The sequence below is a fragment of the Coregonus clupeaformis genome, unplaced genomic scaffold (assembly GCF_020615455.1).
Source record: "Coregonus clupeaformis isolate EN_2021a unplaced genomic scaffold, ASM2061545v1 scaf0400, whole genome shotgun sequence".
Taxonomy (NCBI): domain Eukaryota; kingdom Metazoa; phylum Chordata; class Actinopteri; order Salmoniformes; family Salmonidae; genus Coregonus; species Coregonus clupeaformis.
The window spans coordinates 298768-321570 of NW_025533855.1; the positions used below are offsets into that span (position 1 = coordinate 298768).

A 22803-nucleotide genomic window follows, 5' to 3' on the forward strand; every position below is an offset into this window, starting at 1 on the left:
TCACCATCATTCTCCACTGAGCAACCTTTTGATCAGCTTCCTGACTCCTCTGCCTGTACTCACTTTCCTCTCCTCTCCTTGTAAACAGAACAATGGGGAACAACACACAGGATCCAATGCGTAATGATCAGAGCAGTCAAACCCCTACTCCTGTACGTAATGATCAGAGCAGTCAAACCCCCACTCCTGTACCCACAGGTAAGCAAGAGGGAGTTAGTCTGTTGGCAGGTTTCTCCTTATATTAATCTATGTGTTTTCTTTAACCACCTGATATTATTATGTATTTTATATAGTCTATCTTCATTTTTTAAATCTCAATTTCTTTCTGTTCCACAAGCCCCCTTGCTACCTTCCCCCTCTTCCACATCCTCAACTGGATCTCAACCCACGTCCCAAACATTGAAGCTGAGCACCTGTGTTACCCCAGCACCAGGCCAGTCTGCCTTCTCTCTCCAGCCATTCCTCTTACAGCTACCTGGAGGAGGGACAGCCATCCTTACCAACCAAACCAACTCCCAGCTAATCCCAGTGTCCGCACTTACCGCCATGACGAGTTCCACCATGACACCCACCGCTGCCTTCATCCTGCAGAGGACTACTCCCTACACCCCTGCCGCTTCCAAGCCCCCCTCCGCAGCCACCCTCTTATCTCATTTCGCTGCCACACCCACAAATACACCCACAACCATGACTACACCCACTGACACACCAGCTGCCACAACCTCTCACATGACCACAACCATGGCCATAACCACACCCAGGACCACAACAATAACCACACCCAGGATCATAATCACACCCAGGACCACAACCATAACCACACCCAGGATCATGACCACAACCATAACCACACCCAGGACCACAACCAAAACCACACCCAGGACCACAACCATAACCACACCCAGGACCACAACCATAACCACACCCAGGACCACAACCATAACCACACCCAGGACCACAACCATAACCACACCCAGGACCACAACCATAACCACACCCAGGACCACAACCATAACCACACCCAGGACCACAACCATAACCACACCCAGGACCACAACCATAACCACACCCAGGACCACAACCACACCCACACCCAGGACCACAACCACACCCAGGACCACAACCACACCCACACCCAGGACCACAACCACACCCAGGACCACAACCACACCCACACCCAGGACCAAAACCATAACCACACCCAGGACCACAACCATAAACACACCCACATGCAGGGCCACAACCACAACTATGGCTACAACCACACTCTGTGCCACACCCAATGATGCCTACCCTGGAGCCAATGGGACAGTCAGCAGGCCCAGCTCAGGTGTGTCTGTCTCCGTCTGTGAGTCCATTCGGCTTGTGTCTGTGGCGAACTCCACTTCAACTACATCCTTACCAAGATTCTCAATGCCAGCCACCACAGGCACTCAACCCTCTGTGCAACCAACTGCCTCTGTGCATCCAGCTGCCCCAGCGCAACTAGCTGCCCCTGTACCACAGGTGCCTGCGAAAACAGGTTAGCTTACATCTCAGATGTTTGGCTTGTCATCTTGGAAGAGTAAATGTAAAGAGTTTGTTTTTGTCCGGATTCTGTGTCATTCAAACTGAGAAGCTGTGTTTTCCTACACTCTCCTATGTAGGAAGTCAAGCTACAAACCATCCTTCAGACTCCACACAGGCATCTCACCCTGCCAAGTCCGAAGCATTCATAGACCTGACAGAGGAGGAGGAGGATGATGATGATGATGTTCAAGGTAAGATTGATATTCCTTTCCTTCCTTCTTCCTTTTGGTGACCAGTATTTATGATATTATAGGGGCCAGACATGCAGTGGGTTGTACATAGTGACTAGTGCACTACATCTCCCTGAGTAGTCCCCCATGTGTTGTGTGCAGTTACTGGAGTGCTGAAGGCTCCGATGGCTTTGAAGGCCTCAACAGCGTGTCAGCGAACCACAGCCACACAGCAAACAGCCACCTCCACTTCAGTTGGAACACAGGCCGGTAAGTGGAATCTTGTGCCAACACTGTCTGTGGTTATGTTGGCAGTAGAATACCCAGATTGTTTTTCTCTTTAGTTTATTGCTGTGTTTCAGTGAGGTCATCTCTTGGTCAGACTTCAGCCGTTGGATCTCCACACACTGTTCATCATTGCCCCGTGCAGGTGAGACTACCAAATGTTTGAAAGCGGAGCAACTTTGTCTTTCAATACATGGAATACTGCATGTTCCAGAATTACGTTTGCCAATTGGAAGAAAATTGCATATTGGCCTATAATCAACCAAAGAGAGTAAACATAGCAAATGAATGTGAAAGGCTGAGTGAAAGAAGTACAATTTTGTTAAAATTCATCTTTCAGGGCTCGCCATCTAAAAGTGTTGCCTCAGCAACAACCACTTCTTCATCTTCCACACCTTGCCTCAAGCCCTCTCCCCTTCCCCCTTTGCCTGTCCCACCTCAAACTATCAGCCTGCCCCTAGAGGCATCCATCACCAGCACTCCACAGCAGCCTCTGCTCAAAATAACCCGGGTTCCGAGCCAGAATGACGGCATCGTGCTCTCCTGGTCTGTGACTGAGGTAGACCAGAGCTGTGCTGCCGTGGACAGCTACCACCTATATGCCTACCACCAGGACCCCTCTGGCCACGCCGCCCCCGGCACACCCCCCCTACTCTGGAAGAAGATAGGGGAGGTGAAGGCCTTGGCTCTGCCCATGGCCTGTACACTCACACAGTTTGTCTCTGGCTCCAAGTACTATTTTGCAGTCCGTGCCAGGGATGTGTATGGCCGCTTTGGACCATTCTGTGTGCCTCAGTGCACTGACGTCTTAACGTCCCCTTCACCGAAAGCTCCAATTTAACCACACGTTAAGATTTAAGTTAAAATGTGTTGTGTCAAGTTAAAACAAGAGGAGAAATGTTGATTCTGTAGATTTTTTCTGTTAACCAGTCTGGCCAAAGTGAAAAGTTCAGTACAGCTGTTGGCAAAACTAATTGCTCTATTTTCAAATGAATGTGTTTGGTATTTGTTTTATCAGAATTGTGCACTCAAATCATCTTTGAGCCAAGGTGTTATCATTGGAATGTTACTGGGAAATGTTTTTGCCCATCTTAGTGAAATCGTTTGGCCCCATGTGACCACTGTCTGCCTGCCGTGTGTTTGACCACATGGGAGCAGCATTGTACCAAAATGGTATCTTTGACACAGGACGAGAGCATTTGAAAATCAACCTGAAATGGCCTGATTCCGTTTCTGAAAGAAAATGGACAAAGTATTCTTCTCCTTCTAGTTCCCTGAAGGCATTTGAAAACTCTAACTTTTCATTGCAATTGTCAGTCTAACATACTATGAAGGACAGAATGACCATGTTATTATATGGTAATACACAGTCATTTTTTTATGGGCCTAATAGTAAAGACATGTTATTTAATGTTTTTTTATTACCTTTTTAATTTGGCATGAACAGAACCAGTCGTCATGTTTTTATATTGTCAAACATATCACTTCAAAAAGTAGGCTACCTGCGCATGTTCGTCTACTCCAAAATAATTCCAGCATCCAAACAGTGCACTCGCGCCATCTGTTACGAAACACCAAAAAGTGTAATGACATTCTGCGATTTTCATTAGGTCTACACTCTTGTAGCCTGAATATATTGATGCATCTTTGACAAAATGACCATTTTTTGTAGAAAGAAAAGTTGGGATGCCTGAAAAGGGGCTGAGATACTGGACTGTCCTGGGATGACAAGTGCAGCCACATGGATATATTTTTTTAAACCATGACCGGTGGGGGTGTTAGTTTAATTTGGAATATGCATTTATTTTAATATTTACCTCTAGCAGTACAAATAGCATTTGAAAGAAATAGTAGAATTGTTCATTTAGTATTATTTAGAGACCCCCCACCCCAAAGTTTGACTTTGTTGCATTTAGGGGGACTCATGTCTCGTTCAGGGGGTCTGAGACCTCCCTGGGCCTCGTAATTCACACTGTCTGCTGATCACTTTATACTCTGTCTGATAGGGACATGTAAAGTCTTAATGGCTGGTTTGAAACATGTAAATGCATTGGACCTGACAACAGATTGACCGAAAGGTTAAGTACCAAGAACTATTCAGACTATTGTACTTTTTCATTAAAATGTTTGTAAACTATACTGGTGTATTTATGCTTGACTCTAGGTGGTGCTAGTCCCTTATCAGTTTATTCACACTAACATCGGTTCCTCGACATTTGTTGGAAAGGCACCCCCTCCTCCTCCTCTTCCTCCTCCTCCTCCTCTCTCTCACTCTCTCAATGCATACTAATGCTGCGAGAGGACCCTCCTCCCTCCTACCCAGCTTTCTCAGGGATGGGCGGGAGAGGGGACAGATAGCAATTTCAGTTCAGTATCCTTTTTCATAAGGCTGGCAATGCTTGTCTTACAACCCTGTGTCTTTTCAGTAAGCAATATTGATGAGACTGCAACATGTCTAACCTGTGTGTGTGGTATGTAATAGACCAGAGTTAGAGGAAAAGGACATGTTTTCATCTGAATGGGAAGGCTTTTTTTGTTGAAAGAAGAAAGAAGATAAGCTGGGAGGGGGAATAACTGGCAACTGCCATTCCCCCTTCCACATAGAGACAAGAAAAAACGGAGGCTACTGGAGTATTTTGTTCTTCTTCTTCGTCATCACCTTGCTGGGAGGTGCTTTATCTTTTCATTTGCTTGCTCTCTCTGTCCTCTGCCTTCTCATCTATTTCTCCCTTTACCTGGTCTACAATTTCTTCTATATAGGAAAGAGATTATTTTTCCTTTTTAATTTCCTTATCCATTCTCCCTTCCCTTACCATTCCTATGACTCCCAATATTTTCCCCCTGTTACCCACGCTGCCCCTCCCCACATTGCTCCACTCACCGTCCACCCCATAACTTGGATTAGTTTTTGAATCCACCAGTGTTTCAATTATCCAGATTTTTTCGACAGCAAAGACACAAGCTCGTTGATAACACTATTTTACCTTTTTTCATTTTTGACCTCTTCCTATTTTGTACCTCTTTTCTTCTCCCACAATCCTTTGCATCTCTATTTTGGGGATTCTTATTTGTATTTCTAGGTAGGTCTCTTAGTGTTTAGTGTCTGTTTCAATCTGTTTATGTGTGTGTATTTGTGTGTGCTACGCATCCATATAACACACATGCTAAACTACAGTAAGGCTCGGTATAGGAATGGTTCTTTCATCAAATCATTCAGCTGGTACTTGTTTTCATGACATGCCATCCCCACTCTCCATCCCAAACATCACCTTTTTGCTTTTGACCTCAATCAAAACCTCAGTGATTCATCCTGCAACGCCTTCCTCTCTTCTCAGAGGAGCACATTTTCTCTCACAGTATTGCACAACAGTCTCTTCTCCTCCCATTAAATGTGTAACTGCCTCCGTTTCCTTATATTGAATCGTTTTACTCACACACAGGAGGAGAGTAATGCAAGGTCCCAAGGCAAACTCCATATCTAGCTAAAAAGGAATAAATCAAGATATTATACTGTTCCCATCTCATCCTGCACCTCTTATGAAACCACTGCTGTCTGATGAAGACGGTCAAACATTATCTGTAGCTCCGCTCTTAATACTCACTCACCCGTCTCTCGTTCTACTGGTCTGTCACCTGTGTGTGCATCTCTCTCTACCCACTCCACCCCTCTCCTTTCACTCTCACTCCCTCTGACACACACAAGCACTCAAAGATAATGGACTAAAACCCTTGCTGCTATTCTTTAACTTTCAGAGGATTTCTCTTTTTACATGCTTTTCTCATCTGTCGCTCTCCTTTAAGCGCCATTCATCTCTATCCCATCATTGTTTTCCACTTACACCCCCACCCTTTTAATTGATCCAGTCATTTATTTATTTGTTGCTCCATCTTTTTCATTTGCCATCAAATGATTGACATATCCCAATGTTCTAAATGTTAGAGGGTAATTTTGTTTTTCTGATATAATTTGAGAGTTATGTTTACTTATATGGGGAATAATTTTTGTAAGCTATTACTGGGACTACTGTGATATATTTTAAGTGGCAGGTAATTTAGTGTAGTTATTTGGGAACAATGTTTAGCAATAGGAGAAGGGAAGTGTTGAAGACAGGGTGGTGAAAAGGTTGTAGGGAATTAGGTTTATTGCGAACTAACCAAAAAACTTAGACTTTTTGGTGTGTGAGTGAGCGAGCGAGAGAGGGAAAGAGAGAGTGAGAGAGAGGAAAGAGAGAGTGAGAGAGGGGAAAGAGAGTGAGAGAGTGAGAGAGGGAAAGAGAGTGTATTACACAGAGCAATAGACATATACATAGATAAGTAGAGCAAACCACAATTCATTCTCGCTCCACCTTGCTTTCTTTATATTTCAATTTTTTCTTGAAGGAGAATTTTATGATTCTCCTCTACATTATATGAAGATATTGGGGAATGGGATTTAAAAAGAATATTCTTCACAATGATAAATGCATTCTGGATGTAGCTGTTTTCCTGAGGAATTACCGTCTTGGATTGGACTCCAAATGAAAGCCTCTAATTAACTGTTATTATAAACAGCACTGAAATTCAGGACTTTTTTGTATTTTTTCCCTAATGGACTAAAGCTGATTTTAATAATTTTTTCTACTAATGAATTTTAATGGGATTTTACTATCAAGGATTAAGGACTCAACATCTTTTATCTTCTAGTGATATATTTGTGATTGTTACAAGTTCTCCTATCTACAAACACAATTACATTTAGAATCACTCAGTATTAAGGGTTAATTAGGTGAGTACAGTGCCTCTCTTACACACAAGCTATTTCTATTGCTCTTCATTTTGTTGTCATTGATTAATGGTATGTGTGCACACATTTTGTCGTTCAATGTGGGTGTTAACATACATATAGTCTTTCATACATATCATTGCACCACAGTGTGTCAGTGTCTGGTGTGTGTGTGTGATAGAGAGAGGTGGATATTGAACGAGTTGAATGGTGGATTATCGAAGATCAGTAATTTCCCCTAAATTCCACCATATCTATATATTTTTTTCCTTGAGCCTTTGATACCTTGTTTGAGCTCTTATATATGTTTGTCCATCCATATAATCAAAAACTCTGATCTCGTCATACCCTTTCTATACATTTAGGTACATAATCTACATAATCTGTATCTCGGTCGTTCCACGAATAGTGCCCTTTGATACCTTAAATTGTGTACCAATATTGCATTTTAAAAGCCTGTTATATTAAATTAAGTACCCTTTAATATAGACCACATGGAAAATTCTATATATCTGTTCAATTTAATAAATTTCCCCAAGTTTTCACCATCATTGTAAAGCCCTAGTTATTTTGTTACTTTGACAGTCATTTCTGAAGATGATTATTTATTCCATGTGATTAGTAATTCATTTACGTTTGTTCCTCATTTTAAGGTCAATGTGTTACGTGACCTAAACTCGTTTTAATATGGTTAAACAATTCCTTTAAAAAAATGATTTTTTAAAGAAACATTGAACATCTTATAGTCAAATCATAGTGTAAAAGCAGGTGAACTGGTTCTACTCTCTTTGGTCATTTTCTGGTGTTTTGTGGTGGAAAACTGAGCATGTTGAGCGTAACACGTCATTTGGAAAGTATTCAGACCCCTTGACTTTTTCCACATTCTGTTACGTTACAGCCTTATTCTAAAATGGATTAAATTGTTTTCCCCTCCTCATCAATCTACACACAATACCCCATAATGACAAAGCAAAAACAGGTTTTTAGAAAACTGAAACAGGTTTTAAAAAACGGAAATATCACATTTCCATAAGTATTCTGACCCTTTAATCAGTACTTTGTTGAAGCACCTTTGGCAGCAATTATAGCCTTGAGTCTTCGGTATGCTTCTTCGTAGGGATGGTGCCAGGATTCCTCCAGACGTGATGCTTGGCATTCAGGCCAAAGAGTTCAATCTTGGTTTCATCAGACCAGAGGATCTTGTTTCTCATGGTCTGAGAGTCCTTTAAGTGCCTTTTGGCAAACTCCAAGCGGGCTGTCGTGCCTTTTACTGAGGAGTGGCTTCCGTCTGGCCACTACCATAAAGGCCTGATTGGTGGAGTGCTGCAGAGATGGTTGTCCTTCTGGAAGGAGCAACTCTGGAGCTCTGTCAGTGATCATCAGGTTCTTGGTCACCTCCCTGACCAAGGCCCTTCTCCCCCGATTGCTCAGTTTGGCCAGGCGGCCAGTTCTAGGAAGAGTCTTGGTGGTTCCAAACTTCTTCTATTTTAAGGATGATGGAGGCCACTGTGTTCTTGGGGACCTTCAATGCTGCAAAAATGTATTGGTAACCTTTCCCTGATCTGTGCCTCGACACAATCCTGTCTCAGAGCGCTACAGACAATTCCTTCGACCTAATGGCTTGGTTTTTGCTCTGACATGCACTGTCAACTGAAGGACCTTATATAGACAGGTGTGCCTTTCTAAATCATGTCCAATCAATTGAATTTACCACAGGTGGACTCCAATTAAGTTGTAGAAACATCTCAAGGATGATCAATGGAAAGTCTCATAGCAAAGGGTCTGAATACGTATGTACAGTGGGGGAAAAAAGTATTTAGTCAGCCACCAATTGTGCAAGTTCTCCCACTTAAAAAGATGAGAGAGGCCTGTAATTTTCATCATAGGTACACTTCAACTATGACAGACAAATTGAGGGAAAAAAATCCAGAAAATCACATTGTAGGATTTTTAATGAATTTATTTGCAAATTATGGTGGAAAATAAGTATTTGGTCACCTACAAACAAGCAAGATTTCTGGCTCTCACAGACCTGTAACTTCTTCTTTAAGAGGCTCCTCTGTCCTCCACTGCTACCTGTATTAATGGCACCTGTTTGAACTTGTTATCAGTATAAAAGACACCTGTCCACAACCTCAAACAGTCACACTCCAAACTCCACTATGGCCAAGACCAAAGAGCTGTCAAAGGACACCAGAAACAAAATTGTAGACCTGCACCAGGCTGGGAAGACTGAATCTGCAATAGGTAAGCAGCTTGGTTTGAAGAAATCAACTGTGGGAGCAATTATTAGGAAATGGAAGACATACAAGACCACTGATAATCTCCCTCGATCTGGGGCTCCACGTAAGATCTCACCCCTGTGGGGGTCAAAATGATCACAAGAACGGTGAGCAAAAATCCCAGAACCACACGGGGGGACCTAGTGAATGACCTGCAGAGAGCTGGGACCAAAGTAACAAAGCCTACCATCAGTAACACACTACGCCGCCAGGGACTCAAATCCTGCAGTGCTAGACGTGTCCCCCTGCTTAAGCCAGTACATGTCCAGGCCCGTCTGAAGTTTGCTAGAGTGCAGTATCCAGAAGAGGATTGGGAGAATGTCATATGGTCAGATGAAACCAAAATGGAACTTTTTGGGTAAAAACTCAACTCGTCGTGTTTGGAGGACAAAGAATGCTGAGTTGCATCCAAAGAACACCATACCTACTGTGAAGCATGGGGAGTGAAAACATCATGCTTTGGGGGCTGTTTTTCTGCAAAGGGATCTGGACGACTGATCCGTGTAAAGGAAAGAATGAATGGGGCCATGTATCGTGAGATTTGAGTGAAAACCTCCTTCCATCAGCAAGGGCATTGAAGATGAAACGTGGCTGGGGTCTTTCAGCATGACAATGATCCCAAACACACCGCCGGGCAACGAAGGCGAGTGGCTTTCGTAGAAGCATTTCAAGGTCCTGGAGGTCTCCAGATCTCGACCCCATAGAAAATTTTGGAGGGGAGTTGAAAGTCCGTGTTGCCTAGCGACAGCCCCAAAACATCACTGCTCCTAGAGGAGATCTGCATGGAGGAATGGGCCAAAATACCAGCAACAGTGTGTGAAAACCTTGGAAGACTTACAGAAAACGTTTGACCTGTGTCATTGCCAACAAAGGGTATATAACAAAGTATTGAGAAACTTTTGTTATTGACCAAATACTTATTTTCCACCATAATTTGCAAATAAATTCATAAAAATCCTACAATGTGATTTTCTTGGATTTTCTTTCCTCATTTTGTCTGTCATAGTTGACGTGTACCTATGATGAAAATTACAGGCCTCTCATCTTTTTTAAGTGGGAGAACTTGCACAATTGGTGGCTGACTAAATACTTTTTTTCCCCACTGTAAATAAGTATTATTATTTTTATTTAATTTTTTTAAATACATTTTCTAAAATATCTAAAACCTGTTTTCGCTTTGTCATTATGGGGTATTGTGTGAAGATAGATGAGGATTTTTTATTTATTTAATCCATTTTAGAATAAGGCTGTAACGTAATAAAATGTGAAAAAATAATATTTGTCTGAATATATCTGAATATTTTCCGAATGCACTGTAGATTATTGTGAAGCTTGTATTCAATTGCCCCTCCATGTTGCACACAACAAGCTTCCATTCTCCCTGATTTGTCTGATTTTTAAGATGAATCATCAACCCTGTTATGGTAAATGGTGTTAGGGTCAACCTTGTTACTTAATTGGCACTTTACTATAGTTCTTTTTTTTATGAGATAGGAAAACATGTTTTTTTATGAAGTTGTGCTCTTTATGACCGAATGTTAAAATGATAAAAAAAAAAAAAAAATCAAATGACACTATACTATACTATACTATACTATACTATTGGTGTAGCTCAGTTGGTAGAGCATGGCGTTTGCAACGTCAGGGTTGTGGGTTTGATTCCCACGGGGGGCCAATATGGAAAAAAAAGAAAGAAAAAAAATGTATGCACTCACTAACTGTAAGTCGCTCTGGATAAGAGCGTCTGCTAAATGACTACAATGTAAATGAATGACTCATCTCCACACCTCATAAACAAGCTTCTATTGCTTTGCCTATATCTGTACTCTGTACTCTTTAAACCTCCCTACCCACTCTCCAATGCAGTTCTAGACACTTCAGTTAATGTGTGTGTGTGTCTGTGAGAGAGAAAGAGCGAGAGTGAGTCCATTGCCCTTTCCGCCTACACTCTCCCTGCAGCTTATCCGGTGAATACATCATTATTTCAAAGGAAAACGTAAATGTGACTTCGCAACGAGTATGTATGCACTTTTCTTTTGTCTGTTTCCCGCTTATGGGTTGGAGACTCAGCTCAGTGTCTGCTGCAACACACCCGCCTGTCCATCATATGTCCTGTGTGTTTGACCCCTTTTTTCTAATTCACTTTCCTAGTCATTTGGCTGACAGGGGGTTTGGATTTATACTGTGTGCTGAGAATTGGTCAAGGTTACAGCTACATACGCGTCAAATCCACCTGGGACTTGGTCTTGCTATGCTTGCCTTGGTGCTCTCTATTTGGACCCTACACGTGACTGTAAGAGTCTACCTGCAGATGGGCCCTTAAGCCCATGTAGTCTGTCATATCTGTCAGTAACATCACAATGAGGCTAGATGGTTGGCCAATGTGTAACTATGGGCTCAACCACAAGATGCTCGTGGGTCTACTAAAAGGAAAAAACAACAACAATGGGGAGAAAGTTGATTATCATTAAACTGATAGAGTTGAACACAGTGGTTTTTACTGGTGTTACAGTATATGTTTAATATTTTGTGTTTGTATGGGCCCACCATCCCTTAGATTGTGGTTGTACCTGGTTTAAGGGAATTGGACTGATCCTCTTGGGCCTCAGTTCCACATGGTGGGTTGACTTTCTGTGGTCTATGCATATCCTGAATTTATTCAAGTCCTCTGTAGCTTAGTTAGTAGAGCATGGGGCTTGCAATACCAGGATTGTGGGTTTGATCCCTGGGACCACCCGTACGTAAAATGTTTGCACGCATGACTGTAAGTCACTTTAGATAAGTGTCTGCTAAATGGCATATTATTATTTCCATAAATTGACATATTCTAAAATGCCATCTGGCACTGCAGGACCACTGGATGTGAATTATTCAGGATTCGTTCTGAAATTGTTTAACCTAAGTAACCATTTAAATATGCTGGAGTTTCATCCTAGAACATAGAAGTTTGCATATGATCTCCACCATAAAAAAGACAATGTTGTCCTGCAGCTTCTACATTTCATGCTTTATGTGCTGCAGCCATTGCTGACTCAATAACAAGGCCAGGAGACAGCAGGGGCTGTGGACATTCATAATCTCCATTCACCCAACTAATCTTTGTCACTCGCTATGCTGTCTAACACAGACAGGGCCCAACCCATGTTTTAGGCCTACTTCTGCCCGAAGATTAGAAACCATCTCAAACTTTGAGTAATCTGTCAATCTCCCTTTCATTCAACCCACTGAATGCATCTGTGGATCAAACACTGGGCTTGTTCACTTGGTGATTGGAGGGAGCTACAGTATATGGGGCGAGGAGACTATTTATTGGCAGTTTATTCACTCCAAGACTGGAGATTATGGGTCATGATCTCCTATAAAAAGTATGTTTAATAATTCGTCATAGCTGATTAAGAAGAGTTGTATTGACACAACGACGTAAGGAAGGACATACCTACAGGAAAATTAGTACAGCATTTATTCAATTTTGTGTGTATTAATGGGTAGAAATAATGGCTGGATGGGAGCATTCTCTATTATTTTTCTGATGTTTCCATTTATGGTCACCCTCTTGGTTCATGTGTTAAGTGTATGTCACTGTGCTTATGTTGTGTACAGCATGTGTCTGTGTGAGGCCTATCAATCTATTAAATATAGAACTTACAATCTGTTGCCCTAGAGACATAGTTCATTATTTATCAGCATATTTAATTCACCATTTATTTACTTAAAGTATGGCCTGTGCAACATGCCCTTGAACAGACAAATTCATTTCCATTCATTGAGAAATTGCTTGTGGGGTATATTGAGATATGCATGGGTATAATTAGGATTAATGGAAGTTATTCATTACACTCCTACTGTCCTAAGAGGGGGGGGGGGGGGATTTAGTACATACAGTACATTCTGGTAAAACACATCATTTGTACTCAAGGGAAATAGCATCACTTGTTGGCCTTGTAAGTGTGTGCAAACACCAACCAGAGAGATTGCTGGAATTTGGACCTCCACTAGGTATAAATAGCTTACTGTTCTAATGGAAGGTCTCATTCAGTGTCTGTCTGACCCAGCAAGAAAGCACATGCCTATCTCGAAGTTCCCATGAATCACATTTAGGACCTCTGAAACCAATTGCCAAATTCACCATGTGTGAGGTTGCACATTCATTTATGATGTGTTCCTAACCTTTCCCATCCTCCCTATTCCTTGTTCATCAATAACAGACCCGCTGCAGTCAGATGTAAACTCGATAGCAGCAAATACGGCATCGCGGAAAAGGGGAAAAAATAAGAAAAGTGGAGCTTTGGAGAGCAATTACTTCGAAACGTCGCTATACATAGTGACCCAACGAGGATTTAGCGCTCGCACCGTTTCCCCTGAAACCACTGTGAGTGTTTTGAGTCGCGAAAAACCAAGCACATTCTCAATCAACTGAGAGAAAGGATTATGATTTAGCGAGGAGATCAATCAAAGAACGTTTAATTTTTTATATCTCCCCACAAATCATTGCCAAATTCGTTAATAAACGCCCCACATCATGAGGTGTCGAGGCCAATATGTGTCGATGAATATTCTCAATTTAACAACACAAAAAAAAGCTACATAGTAGGCAGGACAGGAGGGAGGAAAACTAAACAAGGCCTTTATCCGAGCAAATTACACGTTTATTTATTTATAAATATATGTATGTATGTACAGTGCATTCGGAAAGGATTCAGACCCCTTCACTTTTCCCACAGTTCTACACACAATACCCCATAATGACAAAGCAAAAGCAGGTTTTAGAATTTTTTTGCTAATTTATTAAAAATACAAAACTGAAATATGACATTTACATAAGTATTCAGACCCTTTACACAGTACTTTGTTGAATCACCGTTGGCAGCGATTACAGCCTCAATTCTTCTTGGGTATGACACTACAAGCTTGGCACACCTGTATTTGGGGAGTTTCTCCCATTCTTCTCTACAGATCCTCTCAAGCTCTGTCAGGTTGGATGGGGGGCATTGCTGCACAGCTATTTTCAGGTCTCTCCAGAGATGTTCGATCGGGTTCAAGTCCGGGCTCTGGCTGGGCCACTCAAGGACATTCAGAGACTTGTCCCGATGCCACTCCTGCGTTGTCTTGGCTGTGTGCTTAGGGTTGTTGTCCTGTTGGAAGGTGAACCTTCACCCAAGTCTGAGGTCCTGAGCGCTCTGGAGCAGGTTTTCATCAATGATCTCTCTGTACTTTGGTCCGTTAATCTTTGCCCGATCCTGACTAGTCTCCCAGTCCCTGCCGCTGAAAAACATCCCCGCAGCATGATGCTGCCACCACCATGCTTCACCGTAGGGATGGTGCCAGGTTTCCTCCAGACGTGATGCTTGGCATTCAGGCGAAAGAGTTCAATCTTGGTTTCATCAGACCAGAGGATCTTGCTTCTCATGGTCTGAGAGTCCTTTAAGTGCCTTTTTGGCAAACTCAAGCGGGCTGTCGTGCCTTTTACTGAGGAGTGGCTTCCGTCTGGCCACTACCATAAAGGCCTGATTGGTGGAGTGCTGCAGAGATGGTTGTCCTTCTGGAAGGAGGAACTCTGGAGATCTGTCAGTGATCATCAGGTTCTTGGTCACCTCGCTGACCAAGGCCCTTCTCCCCGATTGCTCAGTTTGGCCGGGCGGCCAGTTCTAGGAAGAGTCTTGGTGGTTCCAAACTTCTTCCAGTTAAGGATGATGGAGGCCACTGTGTTCTTGGGGACCTTCAATGCTGCAAAAATGTTTTGGTACCCTTTCCCTAGATCTGTGCCTCGACACAATCCTGTCTCTGAGAGCTACGGACAATTCCTTCGACCTAATGGCTTGGTTTTTGCTCTGACATGCACTGTCAACTGTAGGGACCTTATATAGACAGGTGTGCCTTTCTAAATCATGTCCAATCAATTGAATTTACCACAGGCGGACTCCAATTAAGTTGTAGAAAATATCAAGGATGATCAATGGAATAGTCTCATAGCAAAGGGTCTGAATACTATGTATACATTTGAAATAGGTAAGTGGAAAAGGGAAAGAAAATTTAGTCAGCCACCAATTGTGCAAGTTCTCCCACTTAAAAAGATGAGAGAGGCCTGTAATTTTCATCATAGGTACACTCAACTATGACAGACAAATTGAGGAAAAAATCAGAAATTTTTTTAATGAATTTATTTGCAAATTATGGTGGAAAATAAGTATTTGGTCACCTACAAACAAGCAAGATTTCTGGCTCTCACAGACCTGTAACTTCTTCTTTAAGAGGCTCCTCTGTCCTCCACTCGTTACCTGTATTAATGGCACCTGGTTTGAACTTGTTATCAGTATAAAAGACACCTGTCCACAACCTCAAACAGTCACACTCCAAACTCCACTATGGCCAAGACCAAAGAGCTGTCAAAGGACACCAGAAACAAAATTGTAGACCTGCACCAGGCTGGGAAGACTGAATCTGCAATAGGTAAGCAGCTTGGTTTGAAGAAATCAACTGTGGGAGCAATTATTAGGAAATGGAAGACATACAAGACCACTGATAATCTCCCTCGATCTGGGGCTCCACGCAAGATCTCACCCCGTGGGGTCAAAATGATCACAAGAACGGTGAGCAAAAATCCCAGAACCACACGGGGGACCTAGTGAATGACCTGCAGAGAGCTGGGACCAAAGTAACAAAGCCTACCATCAGTAACACACTACGCCGCCAGGGACTCAAATCCTGCAGTGCCAGACGTGTCCCCCTGCTTAAGCCAGTACATGTCCAGGCCCGTCTGAAGTTTGCTAGAGTGCATTTGGATGATCCACAAGAGGATTGGGAGAATGTCATATGGTCAGATGAATTCAAAATGGAACTTTTGGGTAAAAACTCAACTCGTCGTGTTTGGAGGACAAAGAATGCTGAGTTGCATCCAAAGAACACCATACCTACTGTGAAGCATGGGGGTGGAAACATCATGCTTTGGGGCTGTTTTTCTGCAAAGGGATCAGGACGACTGATCCGTGTAAAGGAAAGAATGAATGGGGCCATGTATCGTGAGATTTTGAGTGAAAACCTCCTTCCATCAGCAAGGGCATTGAAGATGAAACGTGGCTGGGTCTTTCAGCATGACAATGATCCCAAACACACCGCCCGGGCAACGAAGGAGTGGCTTCGTAAGAAGCATTTCAAGGTCCTGGAGTGGCCTAGCCAGTCTCCAGATCTCGACCCCATAGAAAATAATTGGAGGGAGTTGAAAGTCCGTGTTGCCCAGCGACAGCCCCAAAACATCACTGCTCTAGAGGAGATCTGCATGGAGGAATGGGCCAAAATACCAGCAACAGTGTGTGAAAACCTTGTGAAGACTTACAGAAAACGTTTGACCTGTGTCATTGCCAACAAAGGGTATATAACAAAGTATTGAGAAACTTTTGTTATTGACCAAATACTTATTTTCCACCATAATTTGCAAATAAATTCATAAAAAATCCTACAATGTGATTTTCTGTATTTTTTTTTTCTCATTTTGTCTGTCATAGTTGACGTGTACCTATGATGAAAATTACAGGCCTCTCTCATCTTTTTAAGTGGGAGAACTTGCACAATTGGTGGCTGACTAAATACTTTTTTTCCCCACTGTATGTATGTACACTACCGGTCAAAAGTTTTAGAACACCTACTCATTCAAGGGTTTTTCTTTATTTTGACTATTTTCTACATTGTAAAATAATAGTGAAGACATCAAAACTATGAAATAACACTTATGGAATCATGTATAAACCAAAACAGTGTTAAACAAATCAAAATATATTTTATATTTGAGGTTCTTCAAATAGCCACCCTTTGCCTTGATGATAGCTTTGCACACGCTTGGCATTCTCTCAACCAGGTTCATGAGGTAGTCACCTGGAATGCATTTCAATTAACAGGTGTGCCTTCTTAAAAGTTAATTTGTGGAATTTCTTTCCTTCTTAATGCGTTTGAGCCAATCAGTTTTGTTGTGACAAGGTAGGGGTGGTATACAGAAGATAGCCCTATTTGGTAAAATACCAAGTCCATATTATGGTAAGCACAGCAAAAATAAACAACAGTCCATCATTACTTTAAGACCTGTGGTCCTCTGTAGCTCAGCTGGTAGAGCACGGCGCTTGTAACGCCAAGTTAGTGGGTTCGATCCCCGGGACCACCCATACACAAAAATGTATGCACGCATGACTGTAAGTCACTTTGGATAAAAGCGTCTGCTAAATGGCATATTATTATTATTATTATTATATTATTTATTATTATTAAGACATGAAGGTCAGTCAATACGGAACATTTCAAGAACTTTTTAAGTTTCTTCAAGTGCAGTCGCAAAAACCATCATGCGCTATGATGAAACTGACTCTCATGAGGACCGCCACAGGAATGGAAGACCCAGAGTTACCTCTGCTGCAGAGGATAAGTTCATTAGAGTTACCAGCCTCAAAAATTGCAGCCCAAATAAATGCTTCACAGAGTTCCAGTCACAGACACATCTCAACATCAACTGTTCAGAGGAGACTGTGAATCAGGCCTTCATGGTCGAATTGCTGCAAAGAAACCACTACTAAAGTCCAAATTGGAGATTTTTGGTTCCAACCGCCGTGTCTTTGTGAGACGCGATGTGGGTGAACGAATAAACATGAAGAAGGAGGTGTTATGGTGTGGGGGTGCTTTGCTGGTGACACTGTCTGTGATTTATTTAGAATTCAAGGCACACTTAACCAGCATGGCTACCACAGCATTCTGCAGCGATATGCCATTCCATCTGGCTTGGGCTTAGTGGGACTATCATTTGTTTTTCAACAGGACAATGACCCAACACACCTCCAGGCTGTGTAAGGGCTATTTTACCAAGAAGGAGAGTGAATGAGTGCTGCATCAGATGACCTGGCCTCCACAATCCCCCGACCTCAACCAAATTGAGATGGTTTGGGATCAGTCGGAAAAGCAGCCAACAAGTGCTCAGCATATGTGGGAACTCCTTCAAGACTGTTGGAAAAGCATTCCAGGTGAAGCTGGTTGAGAGAATGCCAAGAGTGTGCAAAGCTGTCATCAAGGCAAAGGGTGGCTATTAGAAGAATCTCAAATATAAAATATATATATATTTTGATTTGTTTAACACTTTTTTGGTTTCTACATGATTCCATATGTGTTATTTCATAGTTTTGATGTATTCACTATTATTCTACAATGTAGAAAATAGTAAAAATAAAGACAAACCCTTGAATGAGTAGGTGTTCTAAAAACTTTTGACCGGTAATGTGTGTGTGTGTGTGTGTGTGTGTGTGTGTGTGTGTGTGTGTGTGTGTGTGTGTGTGTGTGTGTGTGTGTGTGTGTGTGTGTGTGTGTGTGTGTGTGTGTGTGTGTGTGTGTGTGTGTGTGTGTAAGCCATTGATTCCACCCCACCCATTTAATGGATTCCTTTTCTTTTGGTAAAAATACTGTAGGCCTATCTCTAGCCCATTCATAGACGGTAATGTTAAACATACAGTGCCTTCAGAAAGTATTCATACCCCTTGACCTTTTCCACATTTTGTTGTGTTACAGCCTGAATTTAAAGTGGATTAAATTGAGATTGTTTCGTCACTGGCCTATACACAATACCCCATAATCTCAAAGTGGAATTATGTTTTTTAAAACATTTTTACAAGTTAATTAAAAATGAAAAGCTGGAATGTCTTGCGTCTATAAGTATTCACCCCCTTTGTTAATGCAAGCCGAAATACGTTCAGGAGTAAAAAGGTGCTTAACAAGTCACATAATAAGTTGCATGGACTCACTCTGTGGGCAATAATAGTGTTTAACATTCTTTTTGAATGACTACCTTATCTCCGTACCCCACATATACAATTATCTCTAAGGTCCCTCAGTCGACATTAAATATCCCTTTGAGCATGGTGAAGTTATTAATTACACTTTGGATGATGTATCAATGCCCAGTCACTACAAAGATACAGGTGTTCTTCCTAACTCAGTTGCCGGAGAGGAAGGAAACCGCTCAGGGATTTCACCATGAGGCCAATGGTGACTTTAAAACAGTTGCAGAGTTTATTGGCTGTGATTGGAGAACAATGAGGATGGATCAACAACATTGTAGTTACTCCACAATACTAACATAATTGACAGTGAAAAGCCTGTACAAGGCACTAAAGTAATACTGCAAAAAAACAACTTTTTGTCCTGAACACAAAGTGTTATGTTTAGGGCAAATCTAATACAACACATTACTGAGTACCACTCTCCATATTCTCAAGCATAGTGGTGGCTGCATCATGTTATGCAGTTAGTAGAGCATGGCGCATGCAACACCAGGAATGTGTGTTTGATTCCCGGGACCACCCGAACGTAAAATGTATGTATGCATGACTATAAGTTGCTTTGGATAAAAGCGTCTGCTAAATAGCATATACACTGAACAAAAATATAAACGTAACATGTAAAGTGTTGTTTAGCTGAAATAAAAGATCCCAGAAATGTTCCATATGCACAAAAGCTTATTTCTCTCAAATTTTGTGCACAAATTTGTTTACATCCCTGTTAGTGAGCATTTCTCCTTTGCCAAGATAATCCATCCACCTGACAGGTGTGGCATATCAAGCAGCTGATTAAACAGCATGATCACTACACAGGTGCTGCCGACAATAAAAGGCCACTCTAAAATGTGCAGTTTTGTCACACAACACAATGCCACAGATGTCTCAAGTTTTGAGGGAGTTTGCAATTACCATGCTGACTGCAGGAATGTCCACCAGAGCTGTTGCCAGATAATTTTATGTTAATTTCTCTACCATAAGCCACCTCCAACGTCGTTTTATAGAATTTGGCAGTACGTCCATCCGTCCTCACATTCGCAGACCACGTGTAACCACACCAGCACAGGACCTCCACATCCGGCTTCTTCACCTGCAGGATTATCTGAGACCAGTCACCCGGACAGCTGATGAAACTGTGGGTTTGCACAACCGAAGAATTTCTGCACAAACTGTCAGAAACCGTCTCAGGAAAGCTCATCTGCGTGTTCGTTGTCCTCACCAGGGTCTTGACCTGACTGAAGTTCGGCGTCGTAACCAACTTACAAATACTAACCTTTGATGGCCACTGGCACACTGGAGAAGTGTGCTCTTCATGGATGAATCCCGGTTTCAACTGTACCGGGCAGATGGCAGACAGTATGGTGTTGTGTGGGCAAGCGGTTTGCTGATATCAACGTTGTGAACAGAGTGCCCCATGGTGGCGGTGTAGTTATGGTGTGGGCAGGCATAAGCTACGGACAATGAACACAATTGCATTTTATCGATGGCAATTTGAATGCACAGAGATACCGTGACGAGATCCTGAGGCCCATTGTTGTGCCATTCATCCGCCGCCATCACCTCATGTTTCAGCATGATAATGCACAGACCCATGTCGCAAGGATCTGTACACAATTCCTGGAAGCTGAAAATGTCACAGTTCTTCCATGGCCTGCATACTCACCAGACATGTCCCCCATTGAGCATGTTTGCGATGCTCTGGATCGACGTGTACAACAGCATGTTCCAGTTCCTGCCAATATCCAGCAACTTCACACAGCCATTGAAGAGGAGTGGGACAACATTCCATAATCAGCAGCCTGATCAACTCTATGCGAAGGAGATGTGTCGCACTGCGAGGCAAATGGTGGTCACACCAGATACTGACTGGTTTTCTGATCCATGCCCCTACCTTTTTTTTTAACAGTATCTGTGACCAACGGATGCATATCTGTATTCCCAGTCATGTGAAATCCATAGATTTAGGGCCTAATGAATTTATATCAATTGACTGATTTTCTTATATGAACTGTAACTCAGTAAAATCTTTGAAATTGTTGTGTTTATAGTTTTGTTCAGTGTATTATTATTATTATTATTATTATTAATATTATATTAAGGACTGGGGAGTTTTTCAGGATCAAAATAAATAAATGGAGCTAAGCACAGGCAAAATCCTAGAGGAAAACCTTGTTCAGTCTGCTTTCCACCAGACACTGGGAGATGAATTCACCTTTGAGCAGGACAATAACCTGAAACACAAGGCCAAATCTAAACTGGAGTTGCTTACCAAGAAGACAGTGAATGTTCCTGAGTGGCCGAGTTACAGGTTTGACTTAAATCTGCTTGAAAATCTATGGCAAGACTTTAAATGGTTGTCTAGCAATAACAACAGCCAATTTGACAGAGCTTGAAGAATTTAGAAAAGAACCATAATGGACAGACTTACCCAGAAAGACACAGCTGTAATCGCTGCTAAAGGGGATTCTAACATGTATTGACTCAGGGGATTGAATACTTATCTAATCAATATATATTAAGTGTTTCATACATTTTTTATTTTTTTATTTTTTTTTACAAATGTTAGAATCTTTCTTCCAATTTGACATTACAGAGTATTTTGTGTAGCTCACTGAAAAAAGAGTTACTACACACCTTTATAGGGGTGGCAGGTAGCCTAGCGGTTTAGAGCGTTGGGCAAGTAACTGAAAGGTCGCTGGTTCGAATCCCTGAGCCAACCAGGTGAAAAATCTGTCGCTGTGCCGTTGAGCAAGGCACTCAACCCTAATTGCTTCTGTGAGTCGTTGTGTATAAGAGAGTCTGCTAAATGAATAAAACATTTGAATGTATAAGGTTAGGGTTCCCACACAGCCGTATTTCCATGTTAAGGCGCTTGTTTTCACGGAAGACCACCTGTTCTAATTAGCTATCGTAGTGTCTCCGTACACCTGTGTGTAACGGATAAAGGACGTCAGAATAGTGTTGTAACTGAAAAATACTGTCGACTGCAACTGTGTTAAAACAGTGTACAGGAAGTGTAAATTTTGCATTTGTGAAATTATTTTGACGCGAGAATAGAGGTCTTTATGTTTCCAAAACGGTATCGCAAAGATGATGATTAACGTTTAAACAGAGCATTGGGATTGTAGTTCACATGGAGCCAGCTGTGGTTCATACCGTCAGCTGAGAACAGCTGAGCTGTGGGCCCCCTTGGGTTCTCAAGAGCTAGCTTATCTCAAAGGCCCATGTACACGATTATATCAAGACATCAAAGTAGTATGAAATAAGATCCAAGATCAAAAATATGGCTCATATTATCTGATGTGTCTCATACCTTATTAATGTGCTGAGTCTTTCTATACGGCCTTGCATTTACACACAGTCTTTGGATATTTAGGCCTGCATTCACAGTATCATCATAGCCATTAAAATGTAAATTAACTGTCATAATGTAATACATACTTTAATGCTACTTGGTTTGTAGATGTAACGTGTTCCTTTGTTATCGTTCAATGACAGAGCAGTTTTAAAGTTATATGTTATAGTTTCGATTTTTGATTAGGCTATTGTGATGCAACTATTTATTGTCTTTTTCCTCGTGTGTGCATCTCAGTTCACCCTCCCTCAGCCTGAGGCTATGAGAGGGAGAGAGGAGTCCCAGGCCACACCATCATGCTACTTCTGAGAAGCAAGGATGACATTTTGGCTGGCAATACACAAGGTAGGACACACTGATGAGCGTTTTTAGACTATCATTGTCATACAGCAACAACCCACACAACCCATCTCATCACTGTGTGTGTGTGTTAGTCACATACTGTAGGTTACACACTGGGGATGCTGTATGTATTTGAGTTTGTCTCGTTTTGATATTCTTCTGCTCGTCTGTGAAAATGAGTCAACAACATCATCTCAAATTCAACAACATCTCCAAGTTTACACATTTTTGGTGTCCC

The 22803-nt window shown here is 42.0% G+C and overlaps 1 protein-coding gene and 1 pseudogene across 2 annotated transcripts; both read left to right on the forward strand.

Annotated features, from left to right (window-relative positions):
• Positions 1–1172: 1172 nt before the first annotated feature.
• Positions 1173–3910, forward strand: LOC121550380 (activating transcription factor 7-interacting protein 1). Of its 2 annotated transcripts, none has more exons than XM_041862607.2 (5): positions 1173–1522; positions 1647–1760; positions 1902–2009; positions 2084–2169; positions 2365–3910. In XM_041862607.2, the coding sequence occupies exons 1-5, from the start codon at positions 1252–1254 to the stop codon at positions 2863–2865; spliced, it is 1080 nt and encodes a 359-aa protein (XP_041718541.1). In that variant the 5' UTR covers positions 1173–1251; the 3' UTR covers positions 2866–3910. The 2 variants fall into 2 exon arrangements, with proteins under 2 accessions (XP_041718541.1, XP_041718542.1); XM_041862608.2 differs by having other exon boundaries at positions 2102–2169.
• A 514-nt stretch (positions 3911–4424) lies between these two features.
• LOC123481151 overlaps positions 4425–22803 on the forward strand; it is a 72774-nt pseudogene continuing 54395 nt past the window's right edge.